At 42.5% G+C, this 23,355-nt stretch overlaps 1 protein-coding gene across 1 annotated transcript in view; it reads left to right on the forward strand.

Moving 5' to 3' along the window:
- Positions 1–228: 228 nt before the first annotated feature.
- The window catches only part of LOC135903979 (aldo-keto reductase family 1 member B1-like), a 58,461-nt gene continuing 35,334 nt past the window's right edge, over positions 229–23,355 (forward strand). Inside the window, exons 1-6 of the mRNA XM_065434491.1 lie at positions 229–535; positions 12,875–12,960; positions 13,824–13,991; positions 18,430–18,546; positions 19,102–19,179; positions 22,899–23,015. Of these exons, the coding sequence (XP_065290563.1) occupies positions 12,883–12,960; positions 13,824–13,991; positions 18,430–18,546; positions 19,102–19,179; positions 22,899–23,015 (558 nt within the window). The 5' untranslated portion in view covers positions 229–535; positions 12,875–12,882. The remainder of the gene's footprint in view (positions 536–12,874; positions 12,961–13,823; positions 13,992–18,429; positions 18,547–19,101; positions 19,180–22,898; positions 23,016–23,355) is intronic.

Consider the following 23,355-nt stretch of genomic DNA (forward strand, 5'->3'; position numbering starts at 1 on the left):
TTCGAATCTCTTTCTCGTCGTTCGAACCAAGAGCAGACGAACGATCGGCGCAGGTGGGCCGACGATACCGCGCCGGACCGCCCTTTCGCGTTCTCTCGCGCAAACTACCGCTCGAACCGACTTCCGCCCTGCGCATAATTACACTCTTGACGGCGACTGGCCGAGTCGATTTGGGCTTCACGCAAGGCTCGCACGCGCGACCTTGGATTGGCGTCAAAAAAAAAAAAAACCAGAAAGAAAGGAAAGGTAGAGTATTCGGTGCCTAGAAATCCACGGTTCGCGGACTGCAGTCAGCTATCGCCGGCGACACGCGTGAGGAGTGCCGAACGACTCGGACGCTGAATGACATCGCAAGCATCGCGCTGAATCGGCGTCACTTCGCACTGCGCTCTCGATCCGATCGTGAGTCTCGGCCTCGTCGGCTCCACACACGGCAAAAGGCAAGAGACGCCGAAAGCATACCGACTTGTATACGTCTTTGCAGCGGGGAAGCGCCCTCAAGGCGACCAAATCCTGACCAGCAAGTGCCGCCTGGGTAAGGTGCCAGACTTCTGGTTTTCGTTACTTTACGCAGAGGTTGGACTTTATCGAATAATTTGGAAGTATGTCGCGTACATACAGCTTCTGCAACGTTGACAGAAATTTTAACATACCGCTACCTCTATACCGTTACCGCCACCATATACTGGTCACTTGCCAGTTTTGCGCGTGCTAGATATGTATAAGTCGCGCCGCGATTGCATCTGGTGCGACTTAGCTATAGCATGAGCAAACGCTCGTGGGTGTCGAAGAACGATGGTGGTAACGGTATATTGCTACCACAATGCTAAATGACAATTTAGCTCTCGCATTCGTGATATGAACTGCAAAGCTGATATCGCGCCTCAAAATTCGCTTTTCCGCTCTTGCGAGCATCGCGCAACACGAACGCTATAGTTTCTGAAAGAGACGTGGTCAAATTAATTGGCCAAAATAAGCTGTGACACATTATGAGAAGAAAAATATACACACGTAGACGCGGACAAAAATTAGGTGTAAGCGGTGCAAATGTAACTTAAGATAGAAAGGGCATACGGTCATTTGCGTTCGTGTCAACTTCAGATATTTCCTGAATAACCCAACTTGATCTTCGGGTGCCCAGTAATCATTGATCAGATGAAAGGCAGATATTCCTTTACGTAGCGTCAATATATGCATATAAAGGGCACATATGAATTCGCATGCAAGGCTGCCTTCAACAATAATCTAATGTTGATAAATTTGCTAAGCAATCGCAGAATTTGTAATCTTAGCACATGCAAACTTTAGCTATATATAGAAGGCAGCAGTCACTTCATTTCTTAAGTATTATAAAGCATTCCGAAAAAAATAAATTAGGCACGCATAGGCCTCGTGAAAGCCGACGGTGCCCTCGAAAATGACTTTGACACCTTTGGAAATAAAGTTCAGTTCAGTTCACGCGTGCAAGCAATGTCGCAATCACTACCGCTCAATGAAAACGCTTTGTGCGTCTTGATCTAGCGGCTGTGGTCGAAATACGCGCTGTGATCTTACAACCACAGACACACATACAAAAAGAATTGGGTATCGTACGTTACCGTAAAGACCTAGCATGGTCACGGCCGCTCGATCAAGACCTTGTGCGTCTTGATCGAGTGGCCATAGTACGTTGAAACACGGACCGTTCATAAACTGCAGTCTAGGAAACGCACTTTGATATTTATTCTGAAGCAGCTCTTCAACGGAAGTCGCACAAAAAAAAAAAGAGGCACATGATTCGCCTCGACTGAAATTCAGTCTGCGCTAAAGGAACACTCCACAAGAGTGCTTATCGTTAGACTAGATTGGTCAATCATATTATTCACAATTGGGAGCTAGCCAAACAGAGGAAAAAAAAATAAGACTGATGCCTTAGGGACTTACAAAGCTGAAGTGTATTCAAATCCACGCACAAGCTCCGCGTGATTTCATATATATCTTGTGGGATCGTTCCCCACCTGAGGCAAGTTTTTTTTCATCCACCTTCATATCCATTATTTATCGTTTCTTTATTTCATTTATCAAGCACAAGTAATTTCCCCTATGTTGTCCTTGGTGTAAGCGTTTGTTGGCTTCTTATGATGTGACTAATACAAAAATCGGGCCCCTCGGTTAATCCCCTTTCTTCTCGTGCATTACATAACGAGGGTCTCGAATCCGGCAACATTGATGCCTTCAGGTAGCATGTGTGGGTTTATTGACCGGTTGCCTTCCCCCAAAAAGACCACGTTCTCGTGACGCCTGCGGCAGAAAGGACGTTCCACGTCCGCCGCCAAGGTTCGTGAGTAGTGGCGTTGGCTAACGCTCCCAGGGTTCTAATAGGAGGCATAAATACCCAGGAAAATGGATGGGGAAACGGCGCCGTGGTAGCTCAATTGTTAGAGCATCACACACGTAAACCCAAGGTTGTGGGATCGGTCCCCACTTTCGGCAAGTTGTTTTTTCATCCACCTTCATATTTTCATTGTTTATCGTTTGTTTATTTCATTTATTAAGGACAAATAATTTCGCCTATGTTGTCCTTGGTGTCAGCATTTGTTGGCTTCTTCTTAACCCCCTTTCTTCTCGTGTATAGGTTAGGCTAAACCGAATATTATATAAAAAGGTAACAGAATGCATTCTAGAATAAGAGAGCGGAAAAGATAGATTAGGAAGAGCCTTCTAACTTTCGCGGGTTCTTTGTCAAATGTTATCGAAATAAACGAGAGAGAGAGAGACATCAAGAAGAGGAAAGGCAGGAAGGTCAACCAGATGAGCCTCCGGTTTGCTACCCTAGACTGGCGGTAAGGGAAGATACTGTAAAAGCTGTGTCGTAATCAAACCACAATAGACGCCGCCAGATATGCGCGAAATTTATGGTAATTTGAGCCTTATTTTCTCCTCTAAGCTACAATCTTCACCGAAGAAATGCAAGGGTACTTTTGAAAGAGTGATCGATCTTTATAGTGCTCCTTCAGACGTTGGTTAAGGATAAATTCGCCTCTCTCTGAACCTTGAACCCTCTGAAGCATCGAAGCCTTGCGCGGGCCCGAATTTTTTAGTAAATTGGCAGCAGTGCCTTCTGCATGACTCTCAGCATTTATAATCGCACCTTCGGAACTATAAGTGTGCACTGCGCATCTCTAATATAGAAGGCCGCCTGTACAAAAGCTGGGTAAAGCTGCAAACTGGTCACTTTCGTGATGACAACTGGTGTTCTTAAAATGGCAGGAAAAAGGAATGGCGATCATTTGCGCTTCCCGACCCCCTTCCTGAGTTTTCCGACCAGCATGTCTGTAGGCATTCATTACCAAAACAAAATCGCCGCGGTGGTTCAGTGGCTATATATGGAGTACTATATATACACTATACTGCTAAGGAAAAGACTGAGGGCGAGACTGTGGGTTCGATTCCCGGCACCAGTGGCCGAATCTGTTATTATTCCTATTATACAAACAAGCCGAGTGAGGAGATAGGAGGAGGGCGAATATAACAGGGTGAAGACTTGACTGCTTTTTGTGATGCCGATTTTCCTATTAGTTCCGTACGCGCAGTAACTTCACTGCGACCTCGCAGTTTGGCGATTAACTTGCACATCCTGCTGACCGTAAGTGAATTACATTTCACGATTACGAAAAGGAATAATATTAATTGTATTACTTAATTGTCTTATTACAGCACCTTCACCGCATACACACCTGTACTTGCATCTATCCATGCAGTCACGTCGATTGCTTCATGGGATTTGCATAACAGTGACAGAACGCTGGAATAATCTAAAGGAGGAATGACATGGAATACTTACATTGAAGATACTGATATTGGTTATCTGTAAATTGAGCATACCTTGGACATTTTCCTGAACCATTTATCGCTTGATAGAAGGAGCCTCTGTGCCTAGTTTGCACGCTTCCAACTGGGCCCACTCTGATAATACAATAATACTGATGAGAGAGAAAGATTACTGCCTCAAAGACAGAAGTCAATGCCCACCGGTAGGGGTGCGAAGGGTGAACGGTGGGCAAATGCCTAATTCACATCCAAGTCCAGGATGTAATGTTGTTAAGAAGGGCTTGCATAGTGTCGGGGGAGAAGTCTCCCAACCACTCCTTCAGCGTCGCAAGTCTTTGAGAGGGAGAAAGCTGAGCAAGGCAGTCTGTATTGCACGACCGCATACCTTCCCGGGTAAGTCTCACAAGACGTGGGATTTATAAGGGAAGCCGTCGCAGCTGTAGCGCAGCTGGTAGCTATGTAGCTTGATAGCTATGTAGTAGAATTACAATGAGGTTGAGCCAGGGAGTAGGTTTAGGCCTTTTTCAAGACAACTGCTCTCTTGACTCGTGAAGGTGTGAGGTACTGGTGAGGGTATTAAGAAATGTGCGCGGTAAACTCTTAATGCCCGTAATTAATTATCATAGTTGTCATACAGCAGGTGCGCGCGCAGCGGTAGCCGGTGGAAGGGACTCTAAAGCTTCTAACAGTCTTCACATGAACGTCTGCATACTTGGGGGATCTCTGTGATGATCCAGCATCAGACAAAGATCGCATTTGCAAATCATTTCGAGCCATTCGGGGTTCGCTCTCAATAGACGCTGTTCTTGGCATACCTACTAGATATTTTATAACGACCTGCAAGTTTTCTGTTTCGTTTTCTCTTTGTCCAGAAAAGAGAGACAAATGAAAAGAGAAAGGCAGCGACTTTAACTAGAACGGAAGATCCTGTTCGGGGAAAACAGGATCTGGAAAACACTGGGAAAAAGTGGGCGAGGGATGTAGAAATATAAGAGACAGAGAGCATGGATGCACGATCACCGCGTACTATCACAGCACAGGATCACGTGCAGCAAAACTAAGACCAACTCAGGCTAGGTCCATTTGTTCAGCTCTGTTGCCCTATAGTAGTGTTCTTCGCCCTTTGCTGCGGTGTCTTATGAAGTGAGTATTCCAAAATGGTTTGTTCTAATAATGGTATTTGATCAAAGCGGTCTAGTGCAGTTGCGGACGATCGTCTCAGTGCGCTGTGACGAGGACAGACACATAGAACGTGTTGAAGGGCCTCCTTCCGACCACATTCACCGCACGTACGTAGGGTTGTCGGCCATTCCAATGCAAAAAGCAAAATACTTCGTAAAGGCCGCTCCTAGCCATGGCCGACAAATAAGGGTGGCCTTCGGTTGGTATAGTCCAGTTGGAACACGAAGGCAGCAGAGGCTGCAGGTGTTGGAGCCAGTTATTTTGAAAACTTGGGTTGTTCCACATATTTCACGATATGCTCCATAATACCGACATTTTATAGTTATATACGTTATGTTGTAGGGGAAAAACTGGCAATTCTCCATACGATCCTGTTGGTTGGTTGGATACCGGGACTAAGGGCGAAATGGCCATTTTAGTTAAACTTTTTTTGAGGTACACTTTCTTACAATTATGGTGACGATGGCCGTTGCACGATACGTGTGCTTTATAGTACCACTTGGGCTCGTTTCAAAAGTATCCAAATAGCAGCGAAGTACCCAACCTGAAACTTTTCCTGCGATGAGCCTTCAAAAGTATCCAGTTGAGCACAAAGTATCGCCAATCTTGGCGCCCAGAACGATGATCCCTCAAGAGCATTTAGAGAATCTCACGTGAACTTTTGCAAGAATCTTCCGGTCCCGGTGATCCTGCAGGAAGACTTTGAGGTAGCTCAGATGCCTCTTGAAACACTCATTAAAACGCCTGAACAAAGCTAAGCGGCTTGATGACGCTACAAGAAGCGTCACCAAGCCATTATTTGCATAAAGACATGGAAGACCCAAATGGTTCGCTGTGGCTGCGGTTAGTGACCCTGCCGCGAGCTCGCTTGTACTGAGTTCGTCTTTGCTTCTGGCGGTTTTAATGTGATTAGCATTCTTAGGATACTTTACGCATTTGCAGCTGCTTCTAACCGTTATCCGGACAACTTCGGTCACAGAATAGTCCGTGGGGCTATTATAGCATGGGGCTGCTGTGCCGAGAAAATCTGGTTCGAAACCAACTGTCCGACTAACTTGGGTTACTCAATATGTGACAGTGGACATGTGCTTCTCGCCTGCGATGAAGCTCTTTGAAGCCAGCTTGCGCTATTGGTATGTGTCACTGTATAGGTACGTGCAGCTGGGTATGTTGTCACTCTTCAGTGAACTTCTTTGATGCCAACTTTGGGTCACTGCTGCTTGCGTATTTCGAAGGGAAAGAAGATGACTGTCGACGATAATTGCGATTAGCGTTACACATCACTACATTTACCTGCTGTGCCCCAGAAGTAATATACGAGATTAAAATTATGGGATTTTACGTGCCAAAACCGCTTTCTGATTATGAGGCACGCCGTAGTGGAGGACATCGGAAATTTCGACCACCTGGGGATCTTTAACGTGCGCCTAAATCTAAGTACGCGGGTGTTTTCACATTTCGCCCACATCGACATGCGGCCGCCGTGGCCGGGATTCGATCCCGCGACCTCGTGCTCAGCAGCCCAACACCATATCCACTGAGCAACCACGGCGGGTAAATATACGAGATTCTGCTCGGCTCTACTAAGTGTATGCGTTGGCCAAAAAGGCTGGGTGCGCCGACCGCCACCTGATCGGCGAATGCAGGTAAAAAAAAGCAGCTCGAGCACGCAATAATAAACACTCTGCAATTGAATACATCACGCAATTTAGTCTCTGTCTAGTTAGTTCCACCATCATAAGAATCCACATCACGTATCACGACTAATTACGCACCCATCGCACGAAAGAATGCTAATCGCATTAACGTCGCCAATCATCTTCAAAGAATACATGTGCTGCGAAATGTGTCAAAATGTAGGCCTAAACGAGAAAAGAAGGGATAATTAAGCGCAGAAGAGTAGGTAAAATAAAAGGTACAGGTGTAATTAGCGTCAATACAGCCGAAAATTAACAGCATTGCACGATAGACTGCATTATCTCCGACATCGGCCCACCTGACCCCTTACAAAATAAATAAATAAATAAATGCATGTCAACCGAAATCGACATGAAAGAAGACAACGTCGACACATACATGCACGTAAAAAAGGCATAAAAAGTACACGAAAAGGCAAGTGAAAAAAAAAAGAACTCAAGACTAATGAAAGAAACAGAGGGCCCCGAAAAAAAATTCAGGTCTGACAACGGAACGCAGAAAATAATGCAACTAATGCAAAATTGTAATGCAGTTATGCAATATTGCATCATCTTTAATGCCCCAATTTCAGTTACATATGCCATGAACGCTGACCTTGTTTTCATTTGCGCGGCGTCAACTTTGGTTGGCACACTTCTTTTTTTTATTAAGTGAATTGACCTCCACTCATGCAAGACGATGGTTCGGTTTACATTCTGCGTGCCAGAACGCTTTAACAATAGTGAGATGCATAAAAGCATGCGATTTTAAAACTTTCCAACCAAAAATCAACATCGGAAAGAATGGATCCGGAAATGCGGAGTGGACGTGGGAACCATGCAGTGACGTGGATAGTCGGACACGTCACTGTGTCCTGCCTGCATATTTCTTTGTTTCGGGCCCCACGGTTAACCCCTTTATTCTCTCTCTCTATATATATATATATCGAATCAGCTGTGCCGATCGACGGCACAGCTGATTTGTTCGCTCACCCAGTACATGGACGTACCCAAGCCAGTAGCGCGAACTAAGCTGCATCGTTCGAAGGACTCGTCAATGTTGCTTACCCTTCCGCAGCCGCACAACACCTAGTGCGGTTCATTTCGCCGCGACGCCATTATCCCATTATCGCACGGGGACAGCCACCGTACGAGGCATATATATACATTGTCGTGTTCATATAGGAGGTTGTGGCCAAGTACTGCACCAGGGTGGCCAATCCTGCTCTGGTGAGGGAGTGCGCGTTACCGGTTCTGGTAACCGGGATCAGGCCACACTCCAGGCCTGTTTGTGCATTTTTATCAACACGCGGATTTTTTTAAAAAATCCGGTGGAAAATTGCCGGCACCGGGATTCGAACCACGGACCTCTTGCACGCGAGGCGGGTGTTCTACCTCTACGCCACCGCATTTCGCCCCTATTGAAATGCGGCCGCCGTGGCCGGGATTTGATCCCGCGACCTCGTGCTCAGCAGCCCAACACCATAGCCACTGAGCAACCACGGTGGGTGCAAAACTCAGTTTCAGAGCACCCTATATATGCTGCCCTACACAACCGGGGACGCAAGGGTAAAGCCAGTAAAGCTATGTCGCGGGAAGTACCAGCGCTGCGGTCGTGTCTGTTCCTGTCGAGTGAAGTGATATCGCCGAAAGCGATCATCCGAGAGGTGAATTCTCGGGCGATCGCTTTATCACTCCCAGTGCGGGCTTAGCGCTTAGTGGCTGAGTAGCTGGTTGAGCAAAACCGGATGAGCTGATTGGCTAGTTGAGCACTGCGTCACGCGAAGACGATAGTAGCGATAGCTGTGGCGAGAGTATCGCCGAAAGTGGTCGTCTGAGGTCTCCACTGGTTGAAACTAATCAATGCATACGGCAGTGATAAGACAATGATAGTAGTTTTGCCATGCGCGGCCACACCGGAGAGCAGACTACAGCATTTTTTCATACAACAAGAATTTTTTCCCAATTTTGCCACACTTTAGCGGCTAGCCGCGCGATAGAAGAATCGACCAATGAGTGGTCCCCGTGGTTCCACCTGCGCCGCAGGTCACTCGAGCATAATGTTCCTAGAGAAAACAAGTTTACCGCGCTGCAGCCACTGCAGCGTTCCTCAAGATGTTCCTCAATGACTGCAGCCGCTGCAGCCACTTGATGTAAACGACGGGAAGCAACGGCAGCGTGGAAGTTGGGATGGCTCTGTCTGCTATAAGGGCCAGGTCCTTGCCCGCCGTCTCCAAAAATTGTTGGCGCTTGCGCCTGTGTGGTTGCGTCAGGTTGCGCCGATGCATCTCGTGCCTACAGCAGCACATATGATAGCACGCAATAACTTGTTTAGGCACGTCCACTTGTTTCATTGCCAGAAGTATAGTGAAATCCGCGCATGTCTTGATTTGAAGCAGCCGTGTGAGTAGCGATGAACCAGCAGCACCACCTGAATTAAGTGACCTAATTGATCATTAGGGTGAGAAGAGCACAGTTCAGAAGCTTCGTAACAGAACATTCGCGATTCTGTTTGCTGCTGTATCAACAGAGTGACGCCAGCATGGACGACGTCAACGCGTTGGCTCGACCGATTGTCGGACAGCACACCAGTATGGATAACTTTAGCAGATGACTCCGGCTTCAATGATGCAACCAGTAATCGGCGTGTGCGAGTGTCGCAGACTAGCCAGAAGATCATACCGATCTGTACGCCCAAATGTCGGCTCTGTACAAACGTACGTCAACACACGTCTTTTGGGCGAACAGAGCCATAAGGCGATGCAAAAAAGTTAAGGCAAGCAATGCCCAGCTGGCTTTTATGTTTTGGATCGCGTTAAATTGTGCGTCGAAATTGAAAAGCTGACTGCTACTTCAAAGCCAGCCTTGCCATAACAAAATATAACGTTTTCGTGACAGACCTAGCTCTCTGTAGCCACTTAAGCTGTCTTCATTGCGGCTTAACTATGTCGAAACGAGCTGTTAAATTTATACCGATGTCACATGGCGCACTTTTGATCGCAATCAAGCCCGATCCGAATCTAAATTGTCGGTCGCGATTGGCTCCTTTGTGCAAGCTGCGCGATGGAGCCAATCGCAGTCGAGAACTTCGTTCCGGATCGGGCTTGATTGCGATCAAAAGTGCGCCGTATGTCACCGGTATAACACAGTAATATCAAAGTTTCTAAGGCTTTCGTGCGTACTTATTTGAATGCAATTGAATTTTATTATCTTGGACATATTTATAAACTCAAAAAGGCATTAATACAGCACTGACATTTCTTGTAAGAAAGTCGAATTTATTTTCCCTCTATCCTTCTCATTAGGGGATACTAAAGAGAAAATAGCAGTGTATAATGGTGAATGGTCTTTCGAAACCACATTTATTTATTAGAGCAAATGGAAGCCAAATGTGCATTTTTGAATTTCACACCCTAACTGTATGGGACCAGAGACATGCACATCATGGATTTCACAGTATCTTTAGCTATATATAGGTCCTTTTTTTCAAGAACAGGAAAAGCCGTTAAAGGTTGCCAGGTATGATCTTTCGTTGCTTTTGAATACAATCACGTTGATGACCGATTGCGTTGTCCCAAGCCAATATCGCTGCTAAAATCTTTAATGTTGTGGTATGAGACTTGGAATCTGACACGCTGACTAGCCACCTCCGCTTTTTTGCGCCCTTTCTAGCCTTCTTTATTGTAACCTGAATGTGAATGTCTTAGTGTATGACTAGGTGCTTTGTCGCAGCTTTTTAAAGGAACGGGAGCATATTGTTTTCCAAGCAAGATCATGTGCAAAGAAAGGTGAAAGTGTTGTATGAAAAAAACATATATTGTTGTAATCACTTGCAAATCATTAATTACATTAGATGAAAAGAATGAGTACTTAAGGACACTGCATTTCTAATTATTGCATTCTTTGTTTTACTTGTTTCTAGATGAAGGTGGCCATATTTTATTCAGTGTGAAGTACACTGATGACCGAGTAATAGCACTAAAATTATAAAAGAAAGGCACCCATTCTAATATATTGTAAGGATGGATGTTACAGAATTTTGATGCCCTTCGCACATAATGTTAATGGACATATTCTTTGGTTTTAGTGCCTTGCAATTCCTAACACAGTTTTTGTTTCTCTGTGTACACCAGCATTCACTAGCTTTCTGTGTAGACAGCTTAATTCAGGGCCAATTTGCATTATTTCAAGTTTTATAAGCTTCATCTGGTTTTAAATGACGCACATTAATTTTCAGTTTTAGAATTTCTAGTCGCCCATACATATGTGAGCTTGCAGCTTATATTTTCTGCAAACATTTACTTCCGTGAGAGCCATTCGGTGCCAGTACACAAGCTACCCCTTACCTTCAAGGCGTATCAAATTTGGAGTAAATCGAAAATTCGGTGAATATTCTTCAGAATGGTACATACTTAAAAAAAGTGAACAGCCCATGCATTGCTCGTGAGTATTTCTGAGAGCTGATGGCTACATGTCTGGTACATTTAAGGGAATTCATTGCAATTTTCGATTGAATTCTAATGGAACAACTTGGCTGTTATATATTTGACAAAGCTTTATGTAGATAACGGGCAAAAGTACCTTCTCCAGGCCTTATCACCGAATGTAGGTAAAATATTTACACATGTCCTCAAAGATCCTCCTGTAGTGCCATCTGAAAAAAGTAACTGCTGATTTGCCACAGGGTGGGACATAGAAGGTGTACTCCAAAAGTAAGAAAACGTTTTGGTGCTCTCCACAAAAAAAGATGCACAGGTCTGTATAGGAGCATGATTAATGCAGATGGATGTCAAGGACACATTTCGCCCATTGCCAGTTGAATACAAACACTTAGTCAGAAAATTATTTCTCCCAAATGGTTTAAATTGTTAACAGTGTGGATGGGCCAGATTTCTCGTCAGGGACACAGATCTACAGGTGGCACAAAGCTTTTGAGGACCGCTGTGAAGACGATGCTGAAGGGTGACCTGGCCGCCTTTGTCCTTAAGAACGGAAGTCAATGTTTTCCATGTGAAGGCAGCTCTGGATGCTGACAAGCTTCACTGACTGCCTCAGGGAACGTTGTACCCCAGGGAGCATTGTTAATCGAACTATTTATCATGAGGTCCTTGAATATTCCAGGAAGACAGCTTTGAATGTTCACCCCGAGGTTGCCTCTTAGTGGATGCTTACCATGACAATGGCCCCTGCCTATCCGTGCACAAATTTTTGTCGAAAAACGATCTGTCACAATGCGTCCACACCCTTTCTACAGCCCTGATATGGCCTCTGTGATTTGTTTTTGTCCATAAAAATCCAAATGTCACCTCAAGGGAACTTATTTTGGAACGCTTAAAGATATCCAAAGTTCTGTGACGACGACTCTAAACATGTCAGAAAGTGATTTCTAGGATTGCTACGAACAGTGGAAGGATTGCTAGAACTGCTGCATTAATTCTCAAGGATGTTATTTTGAGGCAAACATTGTTCCTTTGTAACTTTTTAAACGAAACGAAAGAAGACAAAGGATTGCAAGAAGGGGGACGAAGACAAATGGCGCTTGCCTTCATCCCCCCTTTTGCTATTATTTGTGTTGTTTTGCCCTGTTTAATGAGATGGAACACCAACTAGCCTAGTCTCGTACCTTACTCCTTTGTCACATTTCAGAATAGAAGTAGTTCTACAAAATCAGTTTCATCACGTTTGGGACACACCTCGCAGCTATGTTGTTAGCAGGCTTCTATCAATGCTGACTGGTTGCTTGAACCATGTAGCATTCGTTTGCTCCTTTGACTTTGTGCATATGCTGTTTTATTTCACACTTTAGGCCCTTGGTGTATATGCCGCTGCTGAACTTGTGACTTCAGTGTAGAAACTCATCTTGGGAAGAAAGTGACTGAACTTTTGAAGGAATTGTCTTACCTTAAAATGAAAGAAAAAGACGAGAACATGAATAAGCGTGTGAAGTTGACATAACTCAAGGGGTAATTTCTGGATTATTTGGGAAACTCCTGTGTTTGTTTCAGAAAATTCATAGGTAGCATAAATATGTATTAATTGTAGGGCATAAAACATTATTTTTGGGGCAGGAATTGTTCGCATTCCTGTATGTGTCATTTTCCTTGTTTTTTTTTTGTATTTCTTTGCTTCATACAGTGTCCAGAATGTACTAGTTTAATATATGCTGTGGCTCAGTTACTCATTTTAGTTGCATTCTTCTTCTGCAGGATAAAAGATGGCCGCGAATTCCGTTCCTACTGTGACACTGTCGACGGGGTTCAAAGTGCCAATTGTTGGCCTTGGAACATGGAAGGTGCGTTGGGTCACTTAATCATTCTTAGTCTATTTATTTTTTAACAAACAACAAATTATTCCAGCCTGTAAGTTTGCATTCTGAAATGTAATGTGAAATGCCATATATGGATCATGAAAGCACATTTTGTAAACGATGTTCTGTTCTGTAATTATCTTGAATTATATAGTGCGCCTTTTTCTTCCAAGATAAATTCATAGAATTGCGTTGTAATAATGGGATGTATATAATGATGTTGTAGGCTCATGTTTGAGATTTAGGAAACAAACAATATATGCTAGATGATAAGTGAAAAGTAGATTGGTAGTACTACAGGTAGCTAACAAAGTTCCCTGACATAAATCTCTTATAGCATTTTGACAAGCTTGGAAGTTCATGCATATTGCATTGCTTAGCTACATGCACACTAGCAGTTGCATAAGCATATATTTGTCTGCTCTAATTTTTTAAAGAGAATTTCTTTAATTGAACGGTGATGACAATTAACAGTTAGGCCTGGAGTTGGGCCTTCTGCATTACTAGCTTAAAGTGATCAATAATAATAGTAGCTCTTTTCTTTTTGACAAGTGGTCGCCACTGTAACGGACAAGTCAAACCATATCATTAGTTTCTTCAATTGGCACAACTGAATAAAACAAGGAGTTCTAACATGATTAATGATTTTTAGAAAATGCAATACAATTTACTCACTTTTCATTGCAGAATAAAACACTCCATTTGGCAAGTGCTAATCAAAAAGTGCACTTCACAGATGTGATTATTTCCTTCAATGTGCCTAGATGAAAGTTTGGTAACATCGTGACTAAAACATTTTCTTTGTCTCTTCTTGTGGATTTGCTCCGACCCTGGCAATGTCTATACAGTCAGACCCAGGCAAAGTGGAGGAAGCAGTAAAGATTGCCATTGACGCTGGCTACCGACACTTTGATTGTGCCCTTGTCTATCAGAATGAAAATGAAGTGGGCAGGGCCATCAGTGCAAAGATTGCTGATGGAACTGTGTGTAGAGATGACCTGTGGATCACCAGCAAGGTAGTGTCTGCGTGCCATATTTTTCTGTATTTGTTTCTTTCCCTGTGAGCAAGTAGAGAGGAATGCATTCACATACTCCTGAGCGGATACAAACAACTGATTTTAGATACCTAACTTTTTAATGCAGTGGAAAGCTTACCATCAAAAGTGCGTAGTTCCACAGCAGTTACATGGTAAACACCGTATAAAAATTTGTATGAGAATTTTTGAACATGTGGTGACGCTCCTATTTATGTAGTTGTGTGCTGGAAACACAATGATGAGTAAACATGATAGCGTTTGTACACAGGCATGAAAAATAACGCGAAAACGTGTAGCCGCGGACTAAAGCAACCAATCTATTATTTATCGACATGATAATTTTGTGGCTAAGGATTTTGGAACTACAGAAATAATTTTCACAATTATATGTACATGCCATGGTTATATATATCATGCCAAATTTTTTTTTACAATGTTAGAGCAAAGTTCCTGAAAATGAAACACTTGCACACGTGACACCACAGTTATTCTTCTCGCAGTGCCTGAACTGCTTCTTGGTACAATGAGATGAAAGTGTTTTGTAGATCACAGGCAGACCACAGAACACTGGGAGATAAGCAAACTTGCATGCGTACAAAAGTACTTAGCACACCACCATGCAATGAGGGCCACAACTATTCCATTTGGGAACGCATAAGAAGTGCCACTTTTCCAAATAAACTTTCTTTCTGTCAGTTGCTAATAAAATGGAACACCTTTTAAAGTAAAAGGCATTTTGTAGGAGCTAAGTTATGTATACCATTTAGTAGACTTGTGGGGGCCACTGCAACTCCGATAGTACCTTACAAAATGTTCACAGTAGAGTGTTGCTTCATCCAGGTTTAGATTACTTTCTGTGCTAATGTAAATGTATAACCTCTATTCTTGTGGTAAGTTCTGTCAATACAAAACTCAATCTTTTTTACTTCCACCACAATTTTATGACACATTTTTTTCAGCCATGTTTGTATCACCTTCATCAAATTTCACCTGAATGCATGAACACGTGGCTCATGTAGCCACAAGCACCACAGTGTGCTATTTTGGACTCTGCCAAACATTGGTGTAATGTCACATTTCACTATGTTTGCAATGTTTGCATTTTAAGCCAATCAGAAAGGGTGTAGCTGCACTGTGAGTTGGTCAGAGCCAACGAAATAGTGAAATTGGCAGCGATCATTGTCCATAATAGCATTCTACAGAGTGTTGGCTGCTGGTTTCCAGGTGGTACCACATGCCAGCTTATGGTACCTCTTGATAGAAAACACAACTACTGTCATCGCTGGCTGTTCTGTTGCAGCTATGATGGTGATGAAAATGGTTTACAAGTGCTGCATGCCAACTCATGGCTTTCTTAGGCACAGTGGCCAGTCCTGTATGACACTAGCAACTGTTCAGCCATCCATGTCTGCATGCTCAGGCCAAGTCCCATGGTGACGCAGCAGATTAAGGCAGAAGAGTATGCATGAAAAGTATTGGCACCCTTTCGTGTAGAGAAAAAAATGGCTGTGGCTTAGGTAAGGTTAAGCCCAGGATGCGAAGCATACTAGCCTTTATTTTAGTTGTTGAACCACTGTTTAGCCTGGTGAACTGCTGTTGCTTGGCTATATTTGGTTCGGCTAGACGAAGAAACAACTCATGCATTACTTCTTCGCCTTCAAGAGTGGAACGCGACAGCGTTCCCGTCGACCCGCCAAGGGGTGTAAGACAATGGGCTACAGGGCAGCGACTACGCGCCCCGCATTGGACGCGGTGAGCGTCGAGCAAAGCAGCGTTCGGCACGGCAACGAAATGTGCGCCTGAGCAAGAGACGCACGCCTTAGAAACAGCTTGTTTCTAAGGCAACACCGCATTCACTAGAGGCGCTTTTGTACCGCTTTGAAGCATCGTACTCGTGGCTCAGTGGTAGCGTCTCCGTCCTACACTCCGGAGACCCTGGTTCGATTCCCACCCAGCCCGTCTTGCAAGAGTTGAGCCAAAGCCACTTCTCCTCTGTCGTGACGTCACGGTGTCACGTGATTTCATGGCGACACCGCCGCGCCTGAGGAGCCGGGTTGAGCTCTCGTAATATGCTTCGCATAAAAACAAATAAACAGAACTAAATTATATCTTTAAAACAAAATGCCAGCTAACTACCATGCTGTATGCATTATGCTTAAGAAATAGCATTATAATGCACATCATTCAGCTTCATCAAAATTTTTATAAGGTATTGTTTAGCTTCAGCAAGTGTAAGGAACTGAATTGTTCCAAAGAATGTAAGTTGGGCATGTTAGCATTTCATTTTAGCCTTTAGCGCACAAAATAAACGGCGTCAGTGTAGACAGATGTAGATGAGTGCTTCGTCTGTGTCTGTCTACACTGTTCCTGTATCTTTTGTGCGCTAGAGGCTGCATTTTTAGTGTATCTGCCTGGCACAAAATAAATTAAACTAACATGATTAGGTGAGATGATGGCAAAAGTGCTTTTCTTTTGTATGAAGTACGCCCATTATTAAAAGTATGCAAACCACAAGAAAATGTGCCATGCTATCGGCAAGCCTATTTGCTTGAGCAGCAGATGCTCCGGCAAAAACTGCTATAGAAACGTCTCAGTGCATCTCATCTTTCTCACAGGCATGTTGCTTTCTGACTGTAATGCTGTGCACTGAATTTGAGTGCTGCACACCATTTTTGCTGATACATCATAACGCCATATATGTCTTCAGATTATGTCATATTCGGTGAGGTGAGTGACATGGTCCACATGCGGTGCGATTTCAGTTTTGGCCTGCTCTCAGAGGTCACTGGGACGGTTGAGCAATTTTGTGCTTTTTCTTCTTCTGCATGCATGTTTTATTGCCAATGCTTGTAATAAAAGCAATGTTGACTTCATGCATTACATTTTAAAAGGTGTCGCCAGTTCCTGTAGCTCAAATGTAAAACATATAGTATGTAGGACATATTGTATACTTAGAAGTGCAATGGCATGCTACATCATAGCCTCCTATGTTTATTTCTATACCTCCATTGCCCAAAGGCCTTACAGAAGGCATGGTGAAAAAAAAGTGTATGTCATAAGCGGTTAGTACATATAATAAATCTTCAATGGCAGATTTAAGTGTGGAGACGTTGAGAATGATGATGACGGAGGTGGGAAAATGATTCCATTATTTTGCTGTCTTTGGGATGAATGGATCACAATGCAAATTAGTGCGACAAAAAGGCACGTTAACGTTTTGGTGGTAGTTAGTATGACATGACTGATAAGTTGGCTCACAAAGTTGATCTTTCAAAAGCGCATTATGAAACATTTTGTGGAAAATTTGTAAACAGGACATTTTCCTTTTACTTTATAAGTGTTTACAGGGGGCTATGGCTACATACAGAAAAAAAAAGAGAACCACAGGACAAGCACTGCAAGAATATTTTTCTGCTCCACATTACGTTCCATTAGGCTACTACATTGTAGTTATGTCACACCTACAAGCCTGCTTCTCATTCCTTTAAAGGACCTAATGTCGTGTGTGCTGACTAAATTGAAAGCTGTCTTACCAGTGCGACACTAGACTTGCTGTTGTCTCTTGCAAACATCACACATACAAACATGTACACATCAGACAGAAAAGCACGAAATAGCTTGACCTTTTGGGTTAACTCTGAGAGCGGCACAAAGCTGTAAAAGAAACTCTACTGCACTGCGGACCATATGTGAATCCTGGTCGCTCACCAGATATGGGGAGACATGCAAGGTGATCACGGAAAAGCCATAGTGGCACACCATGCTGGCAGAGATGAAGTGCAGCACATAGCATTAGCACATGCTTGCAGGTAAGGGATTCACCACCAGGTTCTATATGAGGTGCCTCAAAGGCAATGGAGCATTCATGCACTTTGGAAGGTGCTCCTGTGGTCTGTACACTTTTGCTCACAGGTCTGTATATGAGTAGTATTAAGAAACAAATTCATCTTAGTACTGTGGCATGAAATCACTGAAAGTTACTTCAATGCTTGGCTATGTTTAATAAACGTACAAAAGTGAAATAGTTTCAGTGTTGTTCAGCCTTGCTATCGATTTTTAAGGAGTACTTATAAACATATAATGAAATAGCTTCCGTATTGTTCAGCCTTGCTATTGATTTTTGATGAGCATTTCATGTTTGCAATGTATTGTAGCCCCTTTGCTTTCAGCAGTAATGTTGCTTCATTGCTCACATACACCTTAGTACTATGGCGTGAAATCACTGAAAGTTACTTGAATGCTTGGCTATGTTTAATAAACGTACAAAATGAAATAGTTTCAGTGTTGTTCAGCCTTGCTATTGCTTTTTAATGAGCGTTTATAAACCTATAATGAAATAGCTTCCGTATTGTTCAGCGTTGCTATTTATTTTTGCTCACACACATACACACACACGCACATACTGTGACTTTTGCAGCTGTGGTGCACATTCTACACTCGTGCGAGAGCAGTTGAAGGATGTGAGCTGTCTTTGAAACTGTTGGGTCTGAACTACCTTGACCTCTACCTCATGCACTGGCCATTTGGTTACAAGGTGGGACAGCACCTTAATCAAAGTGTGGTTCATTGTGACAGGCGTCACATAGCCTCAATTCTTAATGCTGTTTACTTATGCATGGAAATTTAAAAGTAAAGTATCACAACATTTGTTCATGAGAGCTGCTTTGTGATCAACGTAACTGAAGTGAATAATCATATTATTTGAAATACTGTTGATATGTTTCATATTGCAGTGGATACCAAACAGGATGGAATTTAAGGAACTTTTTAAGTTCATTCATTATTTTTATGGGTGAAAGGAACATGTAATAAATTTTCAGGGTATCAGAAGCAAGAGAAGTGCCTTTAGGAGTGTAATTTAGTCATGTTCGTAAACTATATTTCTTTATGCTACCTATGAATATTTATTCGTAGCACAGCGTTTGCATTTGATATGCTTTATATGTTTCTCATAAATATTACTTTGATAATCAGCAGATAAAAAATTGTGCACTCTTTCTTATGGATTAGTAAAGTATGTGACAAAAACTGTGTTGAAAGCACCATGACAAAACTACGTCTTGTCTTTTAATATGTTTGCCTTGTTCAGGATGGCACTGACTACTTTCCACGTGATGCTGCTGGGGAAATAATTGACGGTGATGTGGATTACGTTGAAGTTTGGAAGGTAAACTGTATGCTTTTTAAGAGTATTTTTTGTAACTATGTGCCAGTTATTAAAATGGGTAATTAAATCGTACAGCCTTTGTCAAAACGAAAAGAAAGCCAGTATCCAAATAAGTGCACTACGGATGGTTGTGTATATTTTTTCTTCGATTGACGATTAATAATTAATAATATTAGCCTTTAATTGATTAATCGCTTTCGATGTAGGGCTTCTCATTGACTAATTGATTGATAGAAATTTTTGGCGGGCGCATTTTAAAAGGTTGCGACATAGCTATCTACCTTTGTAGGACCCTATTTTAATGCTTGAGAAGTGGGACCAAGTTTGAAAACAAGTGTATAAACGTTTCACAAATGATAATCTTTATCTTGTTAAAGACTAAATATAGTTGACACTAGTGGCCTTTGAAAAGATAAACAATATATGTTATAAAAAGGCACTTAGTGCAGAATTATACCCCTGTCACACAGGCAAACAAAAGTGCACTTTGAACAAGCACACTTCAGCATGCTGTCATTTTGGCGGCATGCCGCTACACGAGAAAGAAAAGTGTTCCTTCAACTTGGTGGCGATACTGCTTGCGAGTCAGGAGGCGAATCATATATTTGTTAACTTAAAAATGCGTCCACAAAAACAGTTTGTTATTCTTAGAAATAGCATTTACAAAAAAGTGACGCCAGTGATAGCAACTTGACCAGTACCAGTCCAAACGATGCGTTCAGCCAAACAACTGTGCGGCCATTACCTGGTGTGGCCGTAAAAAGCCCAAAAGGGATGTTTTCTTTAGTGTGGCACATTTTATAACCTTGTAATGTTACTGTAATGTAATGTTAAAAAAAATATGTTATTCGAAATTACTCCTGACACTGCTTTCAATATTACTTTACTTATTTTTTACTCATTGCTAACAAAGCTACACACTTCACCGCTGTGAAGTGTGTTGGCCGAACACACACGCTGACGAGTGCTTTCTTCAGTAAGTGTCACGAAGCATTCCTGCGTGGCAACCTACAAATGTCACTAGCGGCAAAGTGCCCTCGCTCAAAGTGCGCCTAACTTTTCCAGTGTGACAGGGGCATTAAATAATATACATGGTACTAGTGAACACCTGTAGAGTACATTTAAACAAGAAATAAAAAAATGGCAAAAGTGGCAGGTGAAGTTCAAGTCAAATAAGCAAGAGAGAGACAAAAGGGGGAGGATGACAGGGAGGTTAGCCAGTGTAAGTACCGGCTGGCTATTCTGTGCTGGGGAAAAAGGTAAAGGAAATAAAATGAGAAAGAAGAAGAAAAATTTAGAAAATTTCACGCAATAACACAATGCTATGCGCTACAACATTCAAAAACGGTCGAACAGTTCACAAACCCTTAAAAATTTCAGCAGAGCCCTTAAGGTCTTGAGTGCCGGAACTCGTCTGGACCAGTGTCCTAGAAAATTTTCTTCTGTGAAGGGGCGATTGTACAGGTAAAATAAGCAAGAAATGGCAATATTTACGAGGGAAAAGAAAATTACTGGTTTAGGATTTTAAACCACATGCTCTTTTCTACAGAGCAAATGAATGTCACTCGGCTGGGATTATTGGGTGAAGCCGACACCTTCTTTCAATGGCCACACAACCAGCATGTGAGAATAGATACTTGGATGCTATAGATTTGCTGGAATCGACATGAACTCCATTGCTGTGTGAAATACATCCTCCTAACTGATACGCATGCTGTGGCTCGTTTTTAGTGGACAGGGAGTGGTACGACGATCAACAACTGGGTTGCTATAGTAAGCTTTGAATTGTGAGGGCACTTCGAGCTTCCGACTTCGGACGGCATGTTGGTGTGTACGGTGTTGGGGAAGAGAGGGACAGCACTTGGGCTCTGCATCACTTGGGACGGGGAAAAACGGTTGACAGTTGCTCTGCCACAGCCGCACAATCACTACGATTGTACGATTGAAAAATTTTCACGCTATTCCTGTCAAACTCTAGAACATGATTAATCAAACAAGTCTAATTGATTAAGTCAATTAAATGAAAGGTGCACATTGGAGATTAATCATGTGGTATACAGTTAATTGATTAATTAATTATAATCATTCATTGATACTACCAACCCTGAGCTGCACTTGACTTTAGGACACTTAGTGTGCCTCCTGTTACTTTGACATTGTTTTCACCTATGTAATTGTGTTCTGACTGCCTGTATTTGTGTACTGTAAAGGTATTTGTAAATTAGTGCTAAGGAATTCCTGAAACTGAACTAAAAGGACCGCACTGTAAGAGCTTGTGAGCAAGAAACCAGTTATGTTCTTTTGCGATCAGCATAATAATAAGTACAGTTTAAGCTAAAAAATGTTTCTGTGAGCTTGTGGATGTGTTGCAATTTTACAATGACAGCTTTTATAGGAGCTTTTGGACTTTGTGTTGACTTTGACACCGTTTTGTCCTGGGGTCATGACGTCGTTCTCTGCACAATCTACTAAAAGCTTAAATTGTAGTTTTTACTCTTTTATGTTAGTAACAATTGAAAAATGTTAAATCACCCACTGATATGAATATGTTTATTCAGTGCTGCAAGTGCTCTATGTCTCACATTTTCCAAAGAAATTTTAGGGCATAAGCACCTATTTAGATACCCTACACACATTTTGCTGAGTTTGTAAGCAATACCAGAAGTCCAGATGTAACAACTTAGATGGTGCATCTCTAAATAAAACCATTTGATATCATGTAGCCTTATATATACCTGTACACTTCAGAGATGTGTAAGGGCCGACAATGGTAATTACTAGGTATTAGGTTGTGAATTATGATTTGACTGCAAAGAACAAAGGTGTGCTTACGATGTGGTTCTAAATGCCGAGCTATATGAGCCGGTTATCAGGTGCTAGTATTGTCGGCAGCGCAAGCAATATTTGTACACTGGTGTAATGTCCTTTCGTTGTGAGACTGCCAGTGTAGCAGTGCTTGTTCTTTGCACGCTTGCATAAGCACTGTTTAGCCACTGATGTTTAGCTCATTCCCACCCTTTATGCAGTCAGCAGTCCCAAATTTCTTTGTATAAGGTTGGAAACTAATGTTGTGAAGTTACAGCTTAGCTCCAAGAAAGACTGACAGATAAGTACTTGCAATGGCTAAAAATATATTCCCATCTCTGCTGTAATATCTTGGTTAGTTACACAGCTTTGATGCCTTTTTTAGCTGACCTATGTCTTCCATTGCTGCACTAGTCACTCAAGCAATTAAATGTTTAAGAAGCTAAACTAAATGTTCATAAAGTTGTGACTCTGTAATTGTGTCAGGGACTGAAGGCTTATCTTTCTTGCGTCACTGCGGGAAGTATGTAACCTGGTAAACGTCGCTTTTTAGTGGTTTTAGGACTCAGTCAGACCCTGACAATCTCAAGTACCAGTAATAATGTCATATTTTGCATGCACGTTTATTTTCTGGTTGCTGGTGTGATTATAGTAGTGTTTGTATGTATACTAGTATATAGCCGTAGGACTTTTCAGCATTGACGTTTCACTGAATAACCTGCTTTTGAAGTCAATATGCTTTGTGAACTATGACCAAAACATGAATACACAAATATATCCGTTTCAGTTACTTATCGAATGGGACTTTTCACAAGCTGCTATGGCGAAATGAAGTCTGCAGCTGTGATGCTTACATAATTGCTTAGGTTAAGAGTAATGTTTCCTTGGCCCTATAGATTGTTTTTTACTTGTAGGGAATGGAAGACTGTGTTGCCAAAGGCTTGGTACGAAGCATAGGTGTCTGCAATTTCAACAAGCAGCAAATGGCCCGACTTTACGAGTCTGCTACAATAAAGCCAGCAGTTTTGCAGGTAAGTGCAATGAAGAAAACCTACGAGGACAGCAATCAAAACCAAAGCAAAATAGTTTCGCAGCTGTGAATGCTGAGTGTGTGGTAAATCAGTAGGGGTTGTGAATATTATAAACTTTCAAATAATGAATTGAATGTTGTCATATTTGATTTGGTCCTTGAATCAAATATTCACTTTTAGAAAATCTGACTATTTCCTAATAGTTTTTTAGCACTTCATGTCGTCAACTTAGCACCATCAAACATGAAACTGAAGCAAAAATATGACACCTTTCATCCTATCCACAGTGCACATAACGTAGAGCATGCTGCATCGCTGAGTGAACCAGAATTTCCTGGTA

The sequence above is a fragment of the Dermacentor albipictus genome, chromosome 1, assembly GCF_038994185.2.
Source record: "Dermacentor albipictus isolate Rhodes 1998 colony chromosome 1, USDA_Dalb.pri_finalv2, whole genome shotgun sequence".
Classification (NCBI taxonomy): domain Eukaryota; kingdom Metazoa; phylum Arthropoda; class Arachnida; order Ixodida; family Ixodidae; genus Dermacentor; species Dermacentor albipictus.